The sequence below is a fragment of the Trichoderma atroviride genome, chromosome 4, assembly GCF_020647795.1.
Source record: "Trichoderma atroviride chromosome 4, complete sequence".
NCBI lineage: Eukaryota > Fungi > Ascomycota > Sordariomycetes > Hypocreales > Hypocreaceae > Trichoderma > Trichoderma atroviride.
In genome coordinates, this window is record NC_089403.1 from 980420 (window position 1) to 1003181 (window position 22762).

Here is a 22762-nt window from a genome sequence, read left to right on the forward strand (position 1 = left end):
AACACAGCTGCGATTAGAGGACAGTCAAAAGCTGGCGAAGAGCTGTTGCTACCACGTGTATGCGTATATGCGAGAATAAAAGGAGCCAAAGGCGGAGCGAAAACAAGGCGGGACAGAAGAGCCGTAAAAGTAAAGCGGCGAAACCAAGTTGCAAGGAAACAAGCTTCAATCAGCCGAGGCGGCAACGTGAGGTGGTGCAAGGTTCTAAAAAAGGGACCGGGATGGCGGAGAAGAAGGTTTGTCGGTAGTAACTCGTGTTTGGACTTTGTGCGAACTCCTCGTGACAGTCAGACGGGCCCCTCGTTTACTCGGCGGCTCAGTCAGCGTGGAGTTGTCGATGCGTTGGCGAGAAGAGGGAAGATTAGGCAACGCCGAGTGGCTGCGCTGTGTCGGGGGGGTCTTGGCTTGTCTTGTATTGTATTGGATGATGGAGGAGGGTGGGAAAAGGCAAGCGAAGCTGGCGAGGCAGAAAGAGCAGCGTCGACGGATGACGAGAAAAATCGGGTTCGTGCGCAGAGATGGGCCTGCGTGGAGAACTGATTTCAGGAAAGCCGTGGCCTTTTTAGCGGTCAGCCCCCCCCGAAGGACAAGGTGATGATGATCTGCTATAGCGTCGGGCGATGGCACCAGTACCTAGAGAGCTCTGTGTCTCCTTGGGCTGGGGGTCCCTTTTCCAGCGTGTCAGGCTGAGAGGTGAGGGCAGATCTCCGAGCTATCGCTAGTTAATTAGCTGCGACCCAGTGCCAGTCACCAATGTGGGCTTCTGTCGACTCTTACCCGTTTGCTCGACCTAGTTGATGGACGATCCGCCAAAGCGCCTCTGAGCCAGCTCGCGAATCGAGGGGAGAGGCTAGAAGGCAGAGAAGCAGAATCAAGGTTGGCGCTAGCAATCAAGGGTTCTTTTTTATTCTTGGATATTGGATATATATCCTGCAGCAGACACGAGGCTTCTAATTTCCGATCTGCTGTGCGGTCCCTGTTTGGTCTCCGGCTTCTTTGGACGGCTTGTGTGAAGAGGAGTGCGTGGGATCAACGGGTTTGACGTTTTGACGTGATGGAACTCTGCCCTCGCCCACGTACCAGTTAGCATGCAAGTACCAATATTCTGATATGCGCGTGTATCGGCAACAAGAGGGAAAAGATTCTCGGGCCCGCTGTCCTAGCTGACAGGGACGTACTTGGCAACGCAACACACACTGTCTGCGACGGAAGGGATGAAGAGAAGGAAGAAAATTCTATCTCGCCGGAGTATATGTAGCAACGGAGGCCCTTTGGGACCGGGTTTGGGAGCGAGAAAGGGGGAGTGCAGTGGCTGTGGGTGTGTATCTGGGCTGGTCGATAGCACAGCGACCGTATAGTTGCTGGAGAGCGAGCCCAGCACAGCACAGCACAGCACAGCACAGTTCGCAGAATCGCACTTCAGGCGGTGAATTGGATGAATTTGGGAGGGGTGGGGGATGCCCACCATGAGAAAAACGCGAGCAGGGGCCTGCAGAGCTCCGGCGACGGGGTCGAGACGAAAAGAGAGACAGTTGGGCTTCCATGGCCATGTCGATGGATGGGGAGGACCCTTTGCTCGAAATGAGCTACAGGACGCTGTACCGGAGACCTTGGGCATGTCGCTACGGCAAGCGTGCGCGCACTGACATGTACTGACGTATTACAGCCGCGCTGCACCCGGCTTGCATATACGCCCCGGGTCTCTTTCGTGTACACCCTCGCAGACAGTGCCTTGTGTAGGTAGGCACTTTCTGCGGTACTACTTGTACGGTACGCTGCTCGCTGCCGGCGGCGCCTCCAGGCACGCTGTAGGTGTGCTGTACGGAGCGGGCTACAGGCAGACACGCTGCTATAATGCTATACGCCCCTCTCATGCTGCACATTACAGACACCGCGTGATAGGATACCGACTGGAGCAAACAGGGACTGAAAAAAACTTTCACAAGAAAAAGAGACAGCGAGGGCGTGGGGGAAGTGCCAGATCAGCCTCTCCTTTCGCAGCGGAATCCATTCTGGCATGGATGTATCCTGGACCCTTGCGCGCTGGATCCGTTTTCCTACTCCCCGCGATATGGCGATGGACGATTTGAGAAGCGCATTGCAGCCCGCCTAACTCGTAGCGCCTAGTGCTGCTTTTTAGCCCTTCTAGCGCCCCTCTTCTGCAGAAGTATCACCGCAGTGCCGAGCTAGAAACAGCACCATGTTTTTCTTCGCAACTTGAACTCTCACGGTCAGCCACGATAGCGCTATTATGCAGCCCGCCTAGCTGCCGGGGGGAGCTGGAGAGAACAAAGAAGCATTGATACGCATTACCTAAGATTGTTGAAGAAGGAAAAGAAGACGATGAAGAGCAAAAGGGACAGAAGACCTGGCTCCAGACGTTGGCTGCGACATCAGTGGCAGTAAAGTAGTAGTACAAGTACAAGCAGTATCATCGGCTGCTGAGAGTTATCGCCGGTATTTGCCATGTGCTGGCACCAAGACGAGACCAAGACATGCGAAGTCGGCACTCACAATTTGAGAAGAGAGGCGATCAATGCCAGTGACGCCATAGCATACAACACCCCTTAAGAGGCGCCAGCGAAGACGCCCACTGTACAGTACTAGGCGGTACCGCTGAGGGGTGGACTGTATGGCACGTGTCGCTGAAGGAAGCCTGCATCTCACACTGTATCCATCGGCAGAATACAGCGGCCTGGGTACAGTTTCTTGGCGGCCAGAATGCACCGTATGATGGGTACCTGCCAGTAGCGGGCGGTAGTAGAAAAGCTCTGCTCACCACACCCTGGCCGCCTCCAAAACCCAGCAACCCATGCCTCCATCGTCAGTTTTGCCAATGCTGCTCCGGATATCACCACCATGCCCACTTTATTTATTTTTTCAGTCAGTTTTTCACCTCTCCCGGCAGATTAGCTACAAGTGCAGTATGCCACCATTCACTTTGCTTTTGCTCGTGGGGCCAGTCTGAAAGGTTGACCTGCGAGCATCGGTTGGACACATGTGCTGCCGTCCATTACGAGCTTCATCAGTGATCGGCGCCCTCCTGCGACCCGTTTTCGCAAGCGACTTACTCAGACCCCAGGCACAATGTGTTTTGCCTGGCAGCTTTTTGCCCTTTGCAACAGCAGCTCGAATCTTGCCATCCCGAAACCCCGGCGTGATCCTGTTCGGCATGGCCTTTATTATCGCTGGCCTTGACGACGGAAGAAGCGAGAAGAGAGGTGTTCCATCTGACTTGCGTCATTACTAATCTGCAAGCCTCAAGGTTCGACGGCGGATAGCCCACATGAGCTCCCTGTCGCCAAAGTACATCCTGTACAGAAGCTGCTGCTGCTAGCTCTACGGAGCGCTGCTCCGTAGCGTTTGGCAAATTTTCTCTGCTCTCCGCTTTGCACGACGCGATGCTCCGTAGTCAACCGCGGCGTCGCAGCCGGCGAAGCTACAGGCAGTCTATTCCCCAAAGAAGGGGGTGAGCGGAGCCGTCGTCTCTGCCTGCGGGATTGGACTGGCAATCAAAGGGACTCACTGATGGGCGATATCGTGAGGCGTCTCGCTCGTCGTCCGGCCACGGTGCTTCGACCCCCTGCCGTCACCCGGCTCTGATGTTGCGTCCAACGCTCTTGGAAACGAGCCTTGCCCGGACAGGCAATCTCCCAGAAAATGAGCTTGACGTCGGCCCCGCCTGATGTCATGGATCGTCCGCCTCTGTCCAACAGAAATGCGTCGAGCAGCCGCTCCACCAATCCCGCCCCAGCCGCTTTGATGGAGCACCAGCGCCAAAAGTCTGCGTGACTCGCAAGCCCCTCGCGGCTGGTGCGAGGTACTCCCTACTCGTCTTACAGTGCGTCGCCGGCTCTCCTGCACATGGCTTCTAGTGTTACTGACCAAGCCTTCCTAGCCAGGAATAACGTCCGAAATCACGATATGCTTTGCCTTCATGCCAGAGACTCAGCTGCTCGCCCCGTCTCTATCGTGTTCGCCTCATCCGAGGGCTAAAAGTGACTGATGACAGGGCGTGCCCAAGCAGCTACATGAGAAAAAAAAAAATCATTCGCCTCGGCACCTTATCGTGAACCCTTTTCGTCGTGATTCATAAGCCAGTCTCGTCAAAGCATCGTGTACGACAACAACTCATAAAGCTACGGGGCAAGTCCACTATTTGCAATCAAATGCTCTGCTTGAGACACCTTCCCAAAACCATTACCCAGAATTTCACTACTAGGGGGGAGGGGGGCGAAGAGCAAGAGAAAAGCCAAAAAAGAGAGAAGAGAAGAAAAAAGAAGGATTGAAATTTGCGGCTCTTTGATGCCTGACAACGCACTCAATTATGCCTCATGGATCCCGAGCTGCCTGCCTAGCTGCCCATCACACGGTAAACTGCTTACAGCCTCTGCTTTTTATCTCATGTGCATTGTGGCGCTGGCACCCATGTTTATAAATGTTTATTTTGTCTGCCTGCTCACGATGCTGCTGTGGCTAGTTTCGCATTTTCGCTGCCAGCCCTGTCGTTGCCATCTCGTGTTAGCCGAGGGGTTCTCTCCTGACACAGAAATGCCCATCACGTCTCACGCCTGCGTTTATCGTCACAGCTTGCCAACCGGCACTTTACAGATCGACAAGACTGCGAAACGCTGTTTCTGGCCAATGTCTGCGGCCATAATGCACTACCCGTCGCTGGCATCCAATCACGCAATCCCTTACCAAGTACGAAAGTACATACAAACGGCAATGTCTTCCTTTTCATGACCTCTGGCGATCGGCCGCCCGCCATACGCCTACCTAACACAAATTCTCAGAGCAGCCAGAGGCGCACCATGAGTTGTTTGCATTGTTCCTGTTTCTCACCGAAAACACACAGCCCTGGTCGTCTTCCCGCCTATCAAACCCTAGACTTCCCCATGACAATGAGTATACTTGCACACAGCTGGAGTCGTACAGGCCACAGGCATGGCATCCTTTTTGCCGGACAGGCCTCGTGACAACAGCCAGTCATGTTGTGGAACCCCACCTGAGAACTCTTTGTTTCACTGAAGCCGTTCATCCGTTTTGTGATTTGAGTAGTAATACCCAGCAGACTTGCTGGCTTACTAAGTCACCTTCCTTCATCCCATGTCCCTATGTCCACCATGAAGCAACATCTCAAAATTAATCTCACGACTCCTGTGAAACGAGTAACTGTATAGCTGTTTAATAATCCCTGGGCCTGTTAAGGTCCTGGCGTGACCGCCAAGGCTGCTTCGGCACCAGCTCGCCAGAGCCCTTGTGACTCTTACCAAGTAGTACTAGGTAGTTGCCGCAAGAAGTCAATCTTCCTCATGTCCAACCTAGTAAAGTCAATAGTGTCTGGGCGGCTCTCTTCCTTGGCCCCCTCACAAGACAATTGAAAAGTCAAAACTGGAGGTTTTATTCAACATCTCGGTACCGACTCATCTACCGCGACCACTTCACGGTCCGCCTCAGCCACGTACGGCCCTTGCTGGCTCTTGTTAGTGGTGGCGTCTGGGATTGGCCGAGTTCAACGCCATACGGACCGTCCCAATCCATCGTGTAACACAAAACTCTCGTCGGTTGGAAATGAGAATGTCACCCCCTCTTGGTTGCTGGAGCGCTTTTCCAGAGGCCGCCTGCATATGCCCACAGCTCTACTATCCGCGATTGGCCCTACAGGGTGGTGATGGAGAGGCACGAAGCATGCACGATGATAGCAGTCACACCAGTTCGGCCACCAAGGAAGGGCTGCTCTCAGCCAGTCAAGGGGTTCGGATGTGAAGGGTGTTCTTGGCGCGTGACAATCTTTGTGCTTCACAGCCGCTCGCTACGGCCCTATTTGGTAAAAAGAATGGGAAGCGAGAGGGAAGAAGAGGATGACGCCGTCCAGGTTGCCCCGTCCCCTTTTTTTTTGACCTACTCCTTCCAGCCATCACCAGCACCCTTCATCCAGTTTACACTGACCAACTGTAGCTGGTGCTGTTCAACAAACTTGGCAGCGTCAAAGGAGCGCCTTTGAACAAATTCCTCGCCTCCAACGTCTTCCTTTGTAAGAGCCAGGCCATGGGGCTCGCGGAAGAGCAGGAACAGATACCGGTGCGGTTTCGAGCTTGGGATGTGTCGTTTAGTAACGTGTCCAATAAGGCTTGTTCATACAGAGCTAAAAATGGCATGGAAGAGAAGAGAAAAGAAGGCTATTTTCAGGTGATGAAGAGGTGATTGGGGCCGGGTTATCAGTGCTTGGCAATGGAGGACCGCGCACCAATATCTAACTGCATGATAGGGGGCAGCAGCTCACAGCACAATCCACTCTCCTACATAATAACCACCCCCTCCTCACTCACGATTACGGAGCCATTGGAGTAGGTAGGGGAAAAAAGATGGCCAGAGCGTAAAGAGGGGGTGGATGGCAGCATGACAAGACAAGGGAAAACGGGATGGTGGAAGAGATTGAAGCGAAAAGTGTGACTTACTCATCCTTGGGACCCGGGGCAAGATACTCTGTGAGCACCGGCTTTGTCTGGGCAACGATGCCCTCAGCCGAGGCCAACGGCTTCAACCCTGGCAAGACCCAATGGCGCCAATATGCGAATTTAGGGTCGTCTGGCGTGGGTGCGTCGGGGTCGATGAGGAGGAGCATATAAGACGCCTCTCCCGATGAATCCCCAGCCTATAAAACGTACATGTATGCATGGTGAGCCCATCAGAGTTTTAGTCTTCCAACCTCGGCGCCTTATTGGAGCGATACAAGGCACACTCGCGGATTTTCAGGTTATATACGCACACAAAGACTTACTTCAGCCTCAAACGACACAAAGGGAGCAAGCTTCACCTCGCGCACTCGAAAAAGATTACCGTGCTCGACATCCCGGCCGTCGAATTGGATGCGCAGCCGCGTGGTTGGCGTAAATTCCCGAGGGATGAGCGCTTCCGCCGAGCCAGGCGCAAGGTTGGCTTCTGCCAGGGACCTTGCCAGCGTCTGAGCGAAGCTGTCAAGGGATGCTGTTGTCGACATGGCCTGCTTGTTTTCCGGTGGCGGCGAGTGGCTAAAAGTTGTAAGCGAGAAAGATGAGGGATGACTTTGACGGGGAGGAGATTCCGAGGTCCCGGGAGAGAGAGGTCTGCAAGGATTGGTGACTGCAACCGAGAAAGAAGAAATAAGAAGAGACAAGTATAGCCGGGGGATTTGATATTTGTGACGCTGGTGGTGGCTAACCAAAGAAAAGGGAAAAAGAAAGAGATGACGATGACGATTTTAGCAGCGGGGAGTTTTCTGCTTTGGGCTTTTCGAGTGTAGCCGCGCGGGCTCCTACAGTATGATATTTGGAGATGAGCGCTTGGATTTTTCAATGGGTTTTTTGGGCTTGGCGACTAATTTGACTGGTGGAATAATTGGTGGCACAGTCGATTCATCTAATGTGAATGCTAACAAACAGGTGTTAAACTTTTTTTTTTCTTTCTTCTCATGATACGCACACGTGAAATGAGCCGGAATTTTCTACGAATGAGCAGCAAGTGAAAGATGTGGTAGGTATACCTATATTGCAAAGTGCCAGAGGACTGGTTCAACTTGGAACTGCCTGCTTTGCTCCTAACAAGAGCTCATATCAAATGACGTTCTTTTAGACAGTATTAAACTATCCAGAAATGGCCCCGACGGTTTTACTGTACGAAATCGGCAAATGGCCAGTTCCCGATAACATGGCATGTGGAGTAATTTTACTTTGTATGGCACTCTTATACCCTTGTCTCACCTTTTTTTGGGATGCAGAAAGCATGCTATTTGTGGTTGTGCTGGAGGCTGTCGACTAGGGTTCAGCCTATGAATAGAACGGTTTTGTTTCTTTTTTTTTTTTTTCTTTTCTTTGGTCTATTGTGGGAATTATCCCACATTCCATTGGGGTGCATGATAGGTTGATACTTTGCGTTGTATGCTACATGCATTGCATTGCATGGGAAAGAGAGACAAAAGTATATGACATGAGCCAACGGCGCAAGGAACAAGGGGCGAGCACCGGGCGTTAGCTGATTTGGAATTGTTTTTATGTTTTTGACTGGGCTGGGCGAAAGTTTTCTGAAATGCTGGGGAGATAAATTGATGTTCGGGGTATCCGTACGGAAGTTTCGGCGTAAGGCGCGATTTGACTCTCCCCCCCGCAGGATGTCAATATGCAATAAGCTTCGGGGTAATACTACTACTGGCCTTTTTCTCTTCTCTTTTCTTACTTTGTAAAGTACTTGTCAATATTTCTGCGCTGGGTTTCTCTCTCGCCCGATTTTGGTGTTGGTTTCGGTCTGGGGAACCCCGGCTGTATGAGTGGAGACTGGTTGACTAGGTTGGCATCTTGAAGAGGTTGTTTCTGAGGATGTATGATGGGTTGTTTTGATTTGATTGGCTTTTGGTCTAGGGAGTTGTTGATCGAGGGATTTAGGGATAAATATGGGCGTTTTACGATGCGTTACTACATCTGTGTGAGAATCGAACTTTGACCGACTTGGGGCTGTGGAATGAGAAGCCTCAGAACAATGGTTGAGAACATGACCGAGACGATTCGTCGATTCATCTACTCTTATGCTTTTATACGAAGGGTACATGTCGAGTACCAACTGGGTATTATCACTCTATATTACCACTCATATATGCCTATGCTTTAGTACTTATACATTCAAGCATAGTTTTCTTCTCAAGCTCATGGCCAGCAACTCACCACGAGACTTTGTCATTTACAAGTCCTCAAACTCAAACTTGACGAGCAACGTGCAGTCAGACTCTTTCCCCGTGAGGTCATTCATCCTGACAAACGTCCATCCCACCGGAGCATACGAGAGCCTCACCGTCGCCACGGCAAACTTTGGATTCCTAGCCCAGCTGTCGTCGCTCTTGATGAGCATGCGCAGAAACACCAGCTCGTTGTCTTCATACTGCCACTCCAGGGTCTCGTCCCAGATGGGATTCGTGGCATGTGGGTTCTCGCCGTGATGAAGGAACCCCAGCGTGTGGTGCTTGTACGGCTCCGTCTTTCGCTTGGCCTCCTCCTTGACGCTCATGAGCGGGCTGTACAGCGAACACGTCAGGTACGGCTTGATCGAGTCCCGCTCCCTGTCCTCGTGGAGAGGCACGTCCGTGGCGCCAGCGACGTGGACGCGCAGCTTTCTTGAGCGACCCGTGCGAAGATCGCCGCTGCCGCCGGCTCGCAGGGCCGCGGGCTTGAGCACGTAGCCCGGCGTGCCGTTGAAGAGGGCGTCGTTGAGCTGGACGCTGGTGGTGTACGTCTGCCAGTTGAGGGCGCAGATCTGGGCGCCGACGCCCCAGTACTTTTCCGGGTGCAGATTCGTCGACGAGATGCGCGTGCCCTTGGGGAAGACGCGCATCAGGTGGCGCGAGTTGTGGGCTGCGATCTGGACGGCGTGCGCGGGCAGGTGCTTGGCCAGGCCGCTCTCGGACACGTTGATGAGGTGGTGATGCGGGCCGTTGATGAGCTGGCCCGGGTCGTACCACGAGTTGTCCTTGGGTTTCACCGACTGCGCGTAGACGCCCAGCTCCGCCAGCTCGGGGATGATGATGGCCGTCGACGGCTGCTGCTTCTGCTGCTGCTTCTGCTGCCGCTTCTGGTCGCGGTACGCCGTGCGGGCCTGGCGCCGCTGCTCGTCGTCGCTGCTGTCATCGCCATCGTCATCGTCGCCGCTGTCGCTGCTGTCCTCATCGGGCAGATGGAACTCGACAATGACGGAAATTTTGGGCCCCAGGTCCTCCAAAGTGACATGTTCACCGCTCCCCTGCTGCTCGCGCGTGCCTTTGCGGCGCACCGGCTCGCTTAGCAGGCGGTGACCAAAGACGTCCCTCATTATCTGCACCAGGCGCAGCTGGCCGTGCGGCCCGCAGTGGTTTTCCAGCGACAGCAGGATGGGCGACGCCGGATCGCCCGCCGAGCCCGCCGTGAAGCTGCCCGCCGCCACCTCGCGGTCGTAGACGCTGCGGATCGTCTCGCAGACGGCGCGGAAGGGAATGTGCGACACCAGCGTGAAGCCGTGCGTGACCTTGGGCTCGTCGGCGTCGTCGGCGTTGTCCCAGGCGTCGATTTCCACGCAGCGCGAGCCCGTCGTCAGCGCCGTCTCGTACGCCGACGGCGACGACTTGCCGTACAGCTGGTTGGCCAGCAGGTACGTGTTGTGGCTGGAGCTGACAAAGTACTCAGGCAGAGGGTGCGCCGGGTCGACGAGATGCGCCGGCGCCTCGAAGCTGCGGCGGGCCAGCAGCTCGCGCAGGGCCGGCGTCAGAGTCTTGTCGTCGAGCCCGGCGTCGCGCTCCGAGAGGACTCGGTGCTCGTGGAGGAACGCCCGAAGCGCGCGGCTGACTCTGAGCTGGTCCTTGGCCGTGTCGGACCTGCGCGAGTTGATGCCGGCGGCCGGCGCCATGACATCGCCTTTGTCGTCATCGTCGACTTTGGGCGCCGAGCCGAAGGGGTTGAGGCCTGCCAGACGGGCTGTGATGTCGGCCATGGCTGTCTTATATATGATGAATCCTTGTTACACAGAAAGCGGGATGAGCTGCTGCTTGGGTGTAACGCGGCTGGAGCTGCCAAGCTTATGCTGTGAGACCTGAAGCTCGAGTAACTTGAAGCTTTTTACTGAATTGTACCTTTGAACTCCTAAGAGGTGAGCAAAAGCAAAATAATACTGGTGGATTCAACACACCGCTGAGAATTATGTGTTCAAGAGTGAGTTACATCAGGTCAGGAGTTGAAGGCTGAGTCTGAGCTTGATGGCGGGGTAAGTGATCTTAGCAAAGCCACACTCATCATCAGACCAGCGCCTTCATCATGCGCCGCTTGGCCATGGCTTTTTTTTAGACTGACTGAAATGTATTTTTATCTGAATTGGAGCTGGTATATTGTGATTTAAATCGATACATATATATAGTTGAGCGTATAGACAAGGAGATGCGAAAGAGCTCGCTGAGAGGACAGAAAGGCTCGGCGTAGGGTAAGCCGAAAATAGACGCTGGCTTACGCCCGTAATCTTGCAATGAAAAAAAGAAAATGGTATAAACGAAATGGTATAATGAATTCCAAAACAAGGGCAGAAAAAAAAGAAACAAAAAAAGCACTTCTAAAATTTGTAAAGAACCCAATTCTCCTCTCCGACAAAGTCTCGTAACCCTCCTCCTTCTCCCATGGTGCATATAATCGGCATGGTAAAGTCCTTTTGGCCCAGCCATACCCAGTACCCTTCTCGCTCTTGGGATCCCGTCAGCGGTCGCCAATGTCGCTCGCTCTGCCCAAGGTGAGCTTGCTCCACTCGGCCATTGTTTTTGAGAGCTCGATCTCGCTGATGCATATACAGAGAGCTTGGGATGCTGAGCGAAAAGTCGTGGACGCGGGGAGCTAGTTCCAAGACAAACCTGTCCACCGGCTGCAAGATTTCGTCGGCTCTGTCAATGTTGTTGTCCCAGGTCGTTCTACCGTCGACGGTTTTCGTCGGAAAGAGCCGTCCTTGCAGTGATATATGCAGTTTTTTCACGGCGGGAAACGTTGTTGGGATGGAGTCGAGAAATGCATGGAAGCTTGCCATGTCTGACAAGGGCGGCTTGACGACTTGCGGATGGATGCTGGGGAACGGCGCAAAGTCCCACAGGAGCTCTACGGACGTGATGCTGGATAATCGTTGAGGGAGGAGAATGGAGCTGAGGCTGAGCATCATTTCCTTGCTGGCTGTGTGGAACGTGTTGGTGGAGTACAGGATGTCGATGCCCTCGATATATCTAGCAAGCTCATCAGCAACCGGATACGGCGACAGTCATGTATTTCCAACTTACGCTTGGCGACAACTACGCAGCCACCCCATTGCACCTATAAGACACTTTGTCGGGAACTCGCCGGGCCAGGTCAAACAAATCCGCTGCCATTCTGTCTGGCCAAATCGACAGTAATCCTCGGCAGGCTGGATTCCCATAGTAGGAGGACAACCCGGCCTATTTCGGTGACAGACAGAGCTTCTCCATGCCCACTCTTTCGGCCGCGAGTCGTCGAGTTTGAGGTTTCGGCTCTCGGCGGAGCAGCCTTGGCCGGCAAGAACCATATTGCCATGAGGCGGGACTCGATAGAAGCCGTCCTGATCGTTGACGGCATCTTCTTCTGGGGGCACCAATGGGTGGTCGTAGACAAGATCCATGTGCACCGTCTGGCCCCCAAAGGCCTCAATGAGGATCTTGCGACGGATCTCCAGCGGCAGCTTGGTGAAGAAGCTGCTATTCGCGGTGGCAGCATTCGGAGCCGCGACGAGGTCTTCACATGATGGCGTCGGCGTGAGGCGAGCTCGGCGCTGCGAGGGCAGCCTTGGATGCGGTGGAACGGGCAGAGCCTCGTCCAGTTTACCTGCTGACGATGCCGATGCCGATAGCGCTCGCTGCTTGCGATCCCTCCGTGCGACGCGCCGCCGCCGGAACCAAGTTATGATGGCGTTGGGCATGGTGAGTCTGAATCTGGCAGATCGATCACCATCGCTTTTACCGCGACTGGCGACTGGGGGAGTGGCGATCTGGGCGATGCGATTTGATGACGAAGGGCAAAAAGAGGACGCAGACGGGCGCTTATGCTTGAAACGGCAGACGTTTTGCGCTACATGCCATGAGGAAATTTAGATTTTAGGCTCCCCTGCATGATGCGCAGTTCATGCAATTCGCCTCTGGAGGGCGGCGTCACATGTTTTGTTCTTCAGCTCGCACTCGCTTGCAGGGGTTGCTCTGGGGTTTGCCTTTTTTATGCATAGCCGTTTGGCTTTTGTCGATGTGCACTGGGACGACCAGATTTCTTCATCTTGTTAGTCAATGTTGTTTTAAAATATCTTGTTCTTTGTGATGGGTTTGTGCTCTTTTTGCTTTTATTTTTGCATACCCGCTTCAAAAAGCGAATTCCGTTTTGTTGATATCAAATGTCTTGCTTCTTGTTTACTCTCATCAGGTACCAACAACTTACAACCCAACCTAAAGATTATTGTGGGACACGCCAAATCTGGACAAATCATCGCTGCCTCGAATCCCAGGCGCCAATCAGACCCACTCTCAACGACCCGCTGCCTATTTCAGAAAAATTTCAATTTTTTTTTCTTTTTCTTCTCTTCTTCTTTTCTTCTTCATGAACAACGCAAATATCACGTTCGGGTTCTTCCACACTTGCACAAAACGAGTACCTGGTACGAGGTTACGTCTTCGGGCGTGGGCTCACGACTGCCGGGGACCTGAGGAACGAAAACGGAGAAGAAAGCGAGCAATCTTGGGTGCGGTGCTTTCCTGGCTCAAAAGGCCACATGGAGGGGACCGCAATGATTGAGCGTACATGCATATGCCATATATCGCTAGTGACTTGATGACTTTTTATGTTGTAAATGTAGGCTGATGTATCTCGTAGAACGTCAGGATCTCTCTGACATGGGATGTTTGACCGGTTGCTCATGGCATCTGGCTGTGGCATCTTTTGCTTCCAGTCACATCCTTGACCAAGGACAATCGTTTGTCTGCTGTCTTTATGGTCCATGAACTTCAACAAGGTATACAAGTCAAAAACTTTTGACGCTGTTATCTAATCGCTGGTGCTCGTTCGACCAAGCGGCATGTTTGTCTCGATATGTCCTGCCGATGTTCACCCACAAAGTGCATCGACTTTGTCACGATTTGTCTTGCATGAAACATCTGTCACAGTTCTGCGCATGGAAACGTCTTGCCATATACAAGCTTGATATGTTTTGCAAAGTACTATACTCTTGAAGCTATACTAAAATACAAGAAGACATCCATGACTATCCTTTCTTGCCATGCCGGCATAGTCTCTGATGACTCGGGTTCTGTTTGCCCGATGAAAAATAGCGGAAAATTTTGATTGAGAAATCCCGCCTAGTTATATGAACCCGGAATATCCAAGTGGATATCGGGAGAGAAAGAAATGAAGGAGTGCATGGCTCATGAAGCGTGACCGGCGTTGCGTTTGTTTTTGTTTTTTACTGATTTGTGTTTCTATGGATGATGAATATTAGCAATCTTTGCATCCAAGCATTGACATGGCAAAGGTTGAAAAGGAAGACTAACATCTTTAGAGCCATCGTTTACTCCAGAGACTCAATGAGGCTGCGAGCCTGGTCCTGGATAAACTCAACGCTGCGCTTGGCCTTCCAGCAAGACTCGCCCACTCGCCAGCACCAGCGCTTGGCAAGAGGCTCTTCAGTTTCGACGCTTCGCTTCACATCGCCCTCGATAGTGGCATCGAGAACAGCCATGGCGACACGCTTGGCCTTCCAGCAGGACTCGCCGACACGCCAGCACCAGCGCTTGTCCTCTTGAATCTCCTCAGTTCGCTTGGCCTTCCAGCACGACTCGCCGACTCTCCAGCACCAGCGCTTCTCCTCCTGGAGGTCGCGCTTGGCGGGCTCAGTTTGGTTGCCGAAGAAGGTGGAAGGGTCCTCAGAGGCCTGGGCGACAAGGATGGCGAGGTTCTCGAGACCGCCAATGGCCTTGTAGGCGAGCTCGTTGGGGATGCCGTTGGGTGCGTCGCCGCGAGCCTCGATGCCATCGAATGATCGGACGGCAAGGGTCAGGGCCTCGTTGGCGCGCTTGGCCTTCCAACAAGACTCGCCGACGCGCCAGCACCAGGGCTCAGGGTTGGGGGCAGCCATGGCCGCAGTAGCGAAGAGGGTGATGGCGGTGAGGAACTTCATTGTGGATGAAGAGATGTTTGAATCAACTGCGGTTGAAGTTGTGAAAGAAGAGATGCGATGAAGATGAAAAAAGCAAACAATTATCGATGGGATTATGGGAAGACTATATGGCTGACGATCTTTGCCTTGGAGGTGAAGATGTTTCCATCCTTTGCATACACATGGTTGAAGCTCAAGTGGTGAATCCACTCTTTTTCGTTATTGAGCACTTGTTATTGACCATGTTTGTCAATAAGCCTCCATCTCGCTTTGCACTCAGACTACCTCTACAGAAAACCACGCGCGACTGGCTACGACCGATACATGTTCAGCTGGACTTTTTCTTGAATGTTGGTGGAAGGCACTGGCTATTGAGCGGTAGTGAAGACCGTGCTGGTCGAAGTTTATTGAAAGGAAGCCTCTATTGCTGTGCAAGATGGAGGCTAAGACATGAAGCGATTTTAAGCAATAGCGGACGGTGGGCCATGAGGAGACGGATGGCTGCGGCTGAGGTTTTGCTAGTAAATGCGGGAGGCATTCACTAGAAGCATCATTCCGAGCTGTATCATTCACTCTCGTATGGAAAGCTCAAAAAAAACTCGTCGAGGATTTTTGATACATACATACAGCCTCGCAGAAGCGAAGATAATGATCTGTAGCCTAGCGAGGTGAGAAACAATTTTTTTTTTTTTGAACACGGGACGAAAAGCGCACTACTTATTCATCTGAAGCCGCTTTCCAAAGATGGGATTAGTCGTCAGCAAAGGCTCTTATCTGCCCACTGGTGGCCGGTGCTTTGTTTGCGCAGGGACAATTGGGTGTTATTGAAGGCCCGTTCTGTCGTCTTATTGATACCCCGATCGGGCAATTCGCTGCGTTGGGACAGAAAGCCACCGGCCGGCAGACCCACTTTAAAGGCCGCATACATGAGCGCATCTGATGAAGAAATGTATGTACAGTAGGAACCGAAATGAGTGTCCGCTTTTGTCAATGTAAATTCTCTCTCCGCACGGGCCATTTGGCCAATCTGTGGCTGGTACAGTGCGAATCTTCTCTCATCATTATGTACTGTCCTATGGCGGTCCTAAGAGTTCCGTCCGTTTTTGGTTATTGGATAAGATGTTAGTTCCGGCGCCTAGTTGCGGCTACCGTCGCCATGACCTTATCAGCTGACTTGCAGTAAGAGAAAGGTAGCGACATACTACACTGTATATTACGAAACGCCCCTTCAACCCTCCATTACCAAGTTATTAAAATAATAAGTATAGTCTTGTGCAAAATACCCTTCCGCCTTTTAAATATTTCCTTTTTAAGCAAGCAATGGAAGGTACTTATGAGTATATAACCAGCATCTCAAAAGCCAAAAACTGCTGTCTTTAGTCTATATAATTTCACGTACTGTAGCTAGTTTTTTTTAGAGTATTGCTATTCCGGCGGTACTTTTTTTACTATTCGGGCGGTATTTAAAGTACCTCTAAAAAATTACTAAAAACACTATATTTTCTTTTAGTAAAAAAGTCCTAAAATTAAGTTAAAAGAATATTTTAAAAATTATTAATAAATTATTTATTAGTAAAATTAGCTAAATAACTTTTATTTTTATTTTTATTAAATTTATATAAATTTATATAGCTATTAGAAACTATAGTAATTTTTATCTAGTATTTTCTTATAAAAATATTAAGAAAATTAGGTAACTTTTTAAATAAATAAAATCTTATATATTTAAATATTATAAATATTATTAATATACTCTTTTTTATTAAGAAATATATAAAAAAATCTTATTTTAAGTTTAAATAGGTTTTTAAAGCTTAATTTTAAATAAAAATAGAAAATAATTTAAAAATATTAAAATTTATTATATAAATTATAAAACTTTTTATTTTATTTATTTTTAAATAATTTTCTTTTATATTTAAAAGCTACTTAAAGATAGGAGAGATTTTAAGCTAATAGACCCACCTTCTTAATTAGGTTAGTTACCGCCCGAATAGCAAAAAAAGTACCGCCCGAATAGCAATACTTTTTTTTTATTAGCGATTAAATACTATACAGTTCTTTATATTTATTAGTCAGCTGCGACAGTGCGACCCGCACATGCGGATACTTCCTGTCTCAGATACTTATCGACGGCTCATTGGAGGGCTGTCCAAGAAGCTGGGCCACCGCAGTGCCAGAAGGAAGTATGGCAACTGATTGGCTGAAACACCTCGTAGAGACCGGTCCAACAAGATATAGACTCATTAATCAGCTTGGCAAGTCCTAGATCCGATTACCTAATGATAGTGCTAACTTCTCAGGATTTCTTTAGTGGGCCGACTGTACCTTATATCAGCTAAAGGGCTTTTTAAGAAGACTGATGAAATACAGGATGTGAAATTGTAATTAAGGCAGCATTGGAGCAAGGAAGGCCTCCCCATTTCCGATATGGTGCCAGTACTGGAGAAGGGATTATGGCTCCCCATGGAATAAGCTGGCTCAATCGATGGCTGGGGTAATGATGACTAAAGCATGCTTTAATGGTAATTGGCATGATCTCAATCTCTAGGATATCTGCGCCAACGGTACAAGCTTCTGACTGAGAAGCAACTATGGCTTCTCTATCTACCACTTTTAGCTATTTAAGAGATAGGCATGGTTGTCGGGGTAGGCCCTTTGCGTAACTGTTGTCTCATGTATACCGCCTTGATCCTACTTATTGTAACTCTGCATATATAACTTCAAATCGGACTCCAAGGAGAGGCGCTTTTCCTCAAACACTTTACTTGGACCCTGTAGGATGTCAGGGGTTATTTGCGCATCAACAAACTTAGCGAAATGCAGCCGAGCCCTCCGTTCAATTTTCCTATCCTCCTTTTGTAATCCCGTATTCATAAAAGGAAGCTCAGCGTAGTAGTCCAGGTCTTTGGTTTCGGTCGCATCATATGTGGTACGTTCTCCCAACATCCGACATTGATGGTCTTCGAGATACCTCTTGAATGGGACCAGAACATCCTTGAACCCGTACTGACAGCCAGTTGTATCAATAATCCAAGTCTCCCCCACGAAGAGTCGGCCAATGATGATTACTGTATGGGGCACGCCGCTGGATTCAGGTGCTGGGTATAGCTTTGCTGGAAACCTTGGCTTGCCCACCTCTAGGTCCACTATTTCGAAAGTCAAAGGAACCCCTACAAGATGTTAGCCGAATGGCGAAATAGGAATGAGAAAATGGGATTAAGAGACCTGAGAGCAATTTGCGAGTCAAACGACCCAACAGTACCATAGCCGTCGTGCATTGATTGACAAGAAGGGCCGCTTCCTTATGCTCGATGTTGTTGGTGAGATGTCCAGGAAACACGCAACGCATGGGTCTTGTTTTGGGAATTTGGTGGAGCCTCAGGATGCCGTCCTTACTTTCGATATGCGTGAGATTGAGGTCATAGACCATCTCCCTGTACGCCAATAACGCAGTTTTGAGGATTTTAGCAGCACGGTGAAGCGCAATCCGCCGGGATAAATTGCGACACCTGTCCTTGTGAGTCTCTCTTGTTTTTATTTGGCAATCCCGATCACAATAAAAAGTGTCTAGAGCATCGCCAGGCAGGTAATCCGGTGCATCTTTGCAACCAGCACACCGCATCGTGGCCGGTTTGTCGCAGGTAGCACATACTCCTAAGGTTTGAGTTATCATCTCAGCTGTTCCGTCTGGATGGTTGCGTTACGGGTGTTGATACTGAGTAACTGAAATGTGGTTTCCTGGCACCGTGTAACGCGCAGGTATATTTGCGCCTAATGATCTAGGTTAGGCACGATCCTTGGCAGAGAAATGCGGGGTTGTACAGCTGGGGGGATCTCGGATCTAAGTTCTGCCGAGATGCCTAGATGGCGGCAAATGATGATATGCGTTTGTGCCTTGAACGTAAGGTATTAAGCATTAAGGTTTGACGGATGACGTGAAAGTCATTTTCCGGCTCATGTTATGGCCTCCACTTTTAGGGTACGGCCTGCCAGAAGTTGCGCACGGTATCAGCCACAGTGCGCCACATAAGTGGTCCGTGCGGACACAAACTTTACATTGACAAAAGCGGACACTCATTTCGGTCGCTACTGTATGTATTGGAAAGTCCCGATAGTTCCACGAATATAATGCTACATACAATCAAGGCCACACAGTTAAATTATACATAGCTTTCATCTTTTATTATTCTTACTCCTCATACTGTAACGTGCTATGGCACATTCAGGAATCTAAGCTACATCAATATGAGGTAAGTAGAGAGTGGCTCCACAGTGAATGTACAACATTAAAAACATACATGTACATATATATACCCCCAGAGTGATTAATCAGGCTCCATGTAGAAACAAAGCTAGGTAGCTTTATGCGCGGCCACCGGGCCAGTAAGTACCGAAACGGCCGTTGCTCGATGCAATGACTGGATTACCATGATAGTCATCGACATAAACGTAGTCAGAGCCAACCTGCTGGAGTTCCCAGTCGCGAGGGACTGTGTTAATTGAACCATCGAGCCCCTCCGTTGCCTTGAGCACCCATTGTCCATCATTCTTCATGTCATACGCTCCTGTAGGCGCACCGTCCAGAATCCATTGCGTAAATCCCTTCCAAGCCTTTGCAGCGTCAAGACCCCAAGTCAAAATACCACCATCACATCCACGAATAAGGGAGACGTCGCTCCAACCGACGCCATTTCCGTCCCAGCTAACCTCAAACCATGAACCAAGCCATTGTGCCTGGCCGTTAAGCATGTATTGGTCGACTCCGCGTTGAATACGGCCTTCAAAGCCATCAGGGAAGGAAACAAACTCAGTCTGGTTAGCTCCGACCCAGATATACTTCCAAGGAACAGTATCACAGTTATTGTGGTAAATGTAAAAGCCCCTCCAGTCAGTGTCAGCATTAGTAATGGTAATGCCCTTGCCACCAGTGTCGCTGTCACCCCAGGTCAAGATTGGTGAGGTGCTGCAAGTCCAGCCTCGCTTGGTCTTTGTTGCAGTAGACGTAAGAGTCTGGCGTTTTAAGCCACCCGTCTGATAGCTTGTAAAATGTTCTTGTGGTACGGCTTTGATGGCGTTGATATCAGGCATGGGGCGACTAGGAGGAGCTGCTCCAGCGCTTTCAGTTGCTGGCAGCGCGATGGCAGCGCCAACAAGAGCGAGAAAAGAGATGAGACGCATGATTATAGCAGATGTATGGATAGGTAGGTAACCTTTGTTTGAACAATGCTTGTGTGATGGCCAGATTGAAAGATGAGATGAAGCAATGTCTTCATTTATATATTCTCCCCCCTTACCAACATGTTAATGCGAGACGGGATAATCAACTTTGCTTCAAGTTACGCTTTGTCACCTTCATTATTCCTTGCTTTGCTTACAACTGCCGTAGCGTCGGCAATGGCCACGCGTCTGGATTTCCGAGATAAGCTCAGCGTTAGAGACAGGGTTCGCTGATTCCATAGCTTCGGTTAGAGTTGGACCGAGATATTTGAAGAAAATAGTTCCCGAATATGATTCTGCGTAAGGGAAATAGCCAAGCTCGGCAATAGTCATAAATGACCTATGATAAATACAGAAGGAGGAGAGTTGCAAAGGATGGGTTTATTGTTCTAGAATCGAAAGGACTCAATATCTTATGTGACGGCCCTGCTGCGGCTTTAAGTCGGCAGGATCCATTCGTGCCTATTTACTATACCTATTGGAAATTAAACCATCTTTGCTTTCCCTTTGTAGAAACAAGGAATATGTACCCACAGACAAAGGATTCAAGGCAGCAGTTGTCAGCGTTGTCGTGCTAAGCGATATAACCCGCCCGATGCCACATATCGTATAGCTCGGGCCCGGGTTATATTAGTTGCTATTAGTTAGTCCCACTTTTAGCAATTAGCTTGAACATGTACCTGAAAATCCTACCATGAGGCATATATTTCCTATTACAGTGAGAGTGAAAAACAAGCGTTTTATGCTTACATCTTGGTTCAAAAACAGAAAGTGAAAACAAAAACAGAAAGTGAGACGGGAAGAGGAGGAAGAAAAATCCTTCGGGAGAGTACAACCCTTCCGGAGAATAAATCACTCGATCGCCTAGAAATTATGTATATAGCAGACGGAATGCTGTTTTAATACAAAAAATCACCGACGCTACCAAGCTTGTGAGATCTAAGGTTGCATCTTAAATCTCTCTGCTCACAGGTCAAGAAGAAACTTTTTTTTTGTTCTTTTTGCTATTCCAAGATCAAAGGCTTTTATTAGCAATTTCACATACACTTACACTCATTTCGACAACTTAGATAGCCAGTTGTTAACACAGAATCAAGATTGCAACACGCTCTACGGACTTACTCTCTGGTGACATTTGTCTACTATTGCCTACATTAACCAAAGGTCTCCTAACCGCTCCGCCAACATAAACCCAGAACTGAACTCTAGGTTTGTCCCTTGGGAATTGCTCGTATTACTAACTATCTAGTGTACGGTTCGTCACAGAGGGGGGTAATTGATTTATATAGCTAATATATAATTCAACGTAACTATGTAATTTGCGTGGCTATATACATAAAGCGACTGTGAAAAAGAACAAATACTTTGGAAAATTTATAAGTGAAGGCCCGTCGTTGTTCTTTGTCTTATATTAGCCACAACTAATTGCATAAAATATACATTAATTTTAACTCACACCGCAATTGTTAAGGCTAAATAAGTTCTTGTTGCAACATTTATCCGTCGCAAGAGCAAACAATAGCAGCAAATTGACGTCACAAATAAAGGTTAGTTCCGGCTCGTATGGGCTTCGCTGAGGGAGCGCCACAAAAATGATCCGTGCGGAGAGAAACTTTACATCAACAAAGCGGACACTTATTTCGGGCGCTGCTGTATGTACGGTACTGTAATTTATCCAACCTATAATACATTCACTATCAACCCAAATAAAGTCTTCGATAGTTCACCATAGGCCTCCACAAGCGCGTGGAATTCCTCGCTCAACCATAACTTCTCAAGCTTACAGGCCGAGTATAGAGCAACAACCTCTCTTAGCGGTTCTGGAACCAAGTTTTCATAGCAATAACGTATTAACGCCACTACATCATTAATTCGTTCTTTATATAGTGTAAATCTTACCAAGGTTCCATGTAGCTCATTAAGTGAAAGATCCATTAGTCCAGTAATACCGTAGCATTCTGCAAAGACATAAATTCGTGCATGTAAGAGAAAATGATTTGTATAGTCTTCATGCGCGTAGTTGCTTCTGACACGTGAACCAAAGAGACCACCAGTAGAACGAAACGCGCCAAAATTGACAGAAGCTCGCTGTTTTCTAAATTCATTCCACTGAATCTCACGTTTTGTAAGTTCTTTTGGAGGAGTCTCGTCTTTCTTAGCAGCCGTAGTACCAAAGAAGGCTGCAAAGGTTGGTGATGGCGGACTCGGTGGTGGTGGCTCACAAGTGGCTTCGGATTCTGATTTTAGTCCAATAACCGGAGAAGCAGCAGTGTATCTCCCAGTATGCGTATACTGCCAGAAACAAATGAAAGTATCTTCATCCACGGATTTCCATTGAACACACTTTTCTGTTGATTCAGAGAAATTACCGTTTACTAATTTCTCAAAAACAGGGGACTGGTGTGCAAAGAGAGCTGAATATATGATAAATTCCCGCTGATTAGGGCCCACTAGAAATCGGAATGGGGATGATGAAGCAATGCTATGTGTAGGTATTAGCCTTTAATATTCATATCCTACATTACTTTAACTCACATTTCCGCCGGTATGGAATTCATAGTGTATATATATAGAAAATTTTCACATATACGGTGTTTCTTATAGACTCACTGTATGGAAGTTGACGATAGGGTCGAGATGCTACTCCGCATTCTAATGGTAGCATCCATAACAGCTGGGCTCCACTTGATGGGTATTTGCAAACGGTAAAACTAAATTCCGCAAGTACTCTATTAAACAAGCCTGTGGCATACAGTTGAAGGCGAAATGGGTGTCGCGGATTAGCTAAATAAAGATGATAAGAAGAATCCGTTTCTAGTTGGATTGTGACTTACAGCAACACCCCTGCCGTGTTTGTACTTTATAGGTA

At 49.3% G+C, this 22762-nt stretch overlaps 8 protein-coding genes across 8 annotated transcripts; all 8 read right to left on the reverse strand.

Moving 5' to 3' along the window:
• Positions 1-562: 562 nt before the first annotated feature.
• Positions 563-1550, reverse strand: TrAtP1_007592 (uncharacterized protein; the record flags this gene model as incomplete). The annotated part of the gene is made up of 5 exons (XM_066113587.1): positions 563-712; positions 778-850; positions 1003-1062; positions 1179-1235; positions 1531-1550. 5 exons carry the CDS (start codon positions 1548-1550, stop codon positions 563-565), a joined length of 360 nt encoding a protein of 119 aa, XP_065969673.1.
• Positions 1551-5904: 4354 nt separating this feature from the next.
• TrAtP1_007593 (uncharacterized protein) lies at positions 5905-7003 on the reverse strand (the record flags this gene model as incomplete). The annotated part of the gene is made up of 3 exons (XM_066113588.1): positions 5905-6097; positions 6462-6658; positions 6785-7003. The coding sequence occupies 3 exons, from the start codon at positions 7001-7003 to the stop codon at positions 5905-5907; spliced, it is 609 nt and encodes a 202-aa protein (XP_065969674.1).
• A 1709-nt stretch (positions 7004-8712) lies between these two features.
• On the reverse strand, positions 8713-10488 carry TrAtP1_007594 (uncharacterized protein; the record flags this gene model as incomplete). Its single annotated transcript, XM_014093170.2, has 1 exon — positions 8713-10488. One exon carries the CDS (start codon positions 10486-10488, stop codon positions 8713-8715), a length of 1776 nt encoding a protein of 591 aa, XP_013948645.1.
• Positions 10489-11097: 609 nt separating this feature from the next.
• On the reverse strand, positions 11098-12456 carry TrAtP1_007595 (uncharacterized protein; the record flags this gene model as incomplete). Its single annotated transcript, XM_014093164.1, has 2 exons — positions 11098-11749; positions 11804-12456. The coding sequence occupies 2 exons, from the start codon at positions 12454-12456 to the stop codon at positions 11098-11100; spliced, it is 1305 nt and encodes a 434-aa protein (XP_013948639.1).
• A 1629-nt stretch (positions 12457-14085) lies between these two features.
• Positions 14086-14694, reverse strand: TrAtP1_007596 (uncharacterized protein; the record flags this gene model as incomplete). The annotated part of the gene is made up of 1 exon (XM_014093166.2): positions 14086-14694. One exon carries the CDS (start codon positions 14692-14694, stop codon positions 14086-14088), a length of 609 nt encoding a protein of 202 aa, XP_013948641.2.
• Positions 14695-17074: 2380 nt separating this feature from the next.
• TrAtP1_007597 (uncharacterized protein) lies at positions 17075-18446 on the reverse strand. The gene is made up of 2 exons (XM_014093168.2): positions 17902-18446; positions 17075-17846 (listed from the first exon to the last, which is right to left on the reverse strand). The coding sequence occupies exons 1-2, from the start codon at positions 18347-18349 to the stop codon at positions 17368-17370; spliced, it is 927 nt and encodes a 308-aa protein (XP_013948643.1). The 5' UTR covers positions 18350-18446; the 3' UTR covers positions 17075-17367.
• Positions 18447-18838: 392 nt separating this feature from the next.
• TrAtP1_007598 (uncharacterized protein) lies at positions 18839-20345 on the reverse strand. Its single transcript, XM_014093169.2, has one exon. The coding sequence runs from the start codon at positions 19852-19854 to the stop codon at positions 19039-19041; it is 816 nt and encodes a 271-aa protein (XP_013948644.2). The 5' UTR covers positions 19855-20345; the 3' UTR covers positions 18839-19038.
• Positions 20346-21538: 1193 nt separating this feature from the next.
• TrAtP1_007599 (uncharacterized protein) lies at positions 21539-22512 on the reverse strand. Its single transcript, XM_014092463.2, has 2 exons — positions 22429-22512; positions 21539-22375 (listed from the first exon to the last, which is right to left on the reverse strand). The coding sequence occupies exons 1-2, from the start codon at positions 22449-22451 to the stop codon at positions 21574-21576; spliced, it is 825 nt and encodes a 274-aa protein (XP_013947938.2). The 5' UTR covers positions 22452-22512; the 3' UTR covers positions 21539-21573.
• Positions 22513-22762: the final 250 nt, after the last annotated feature.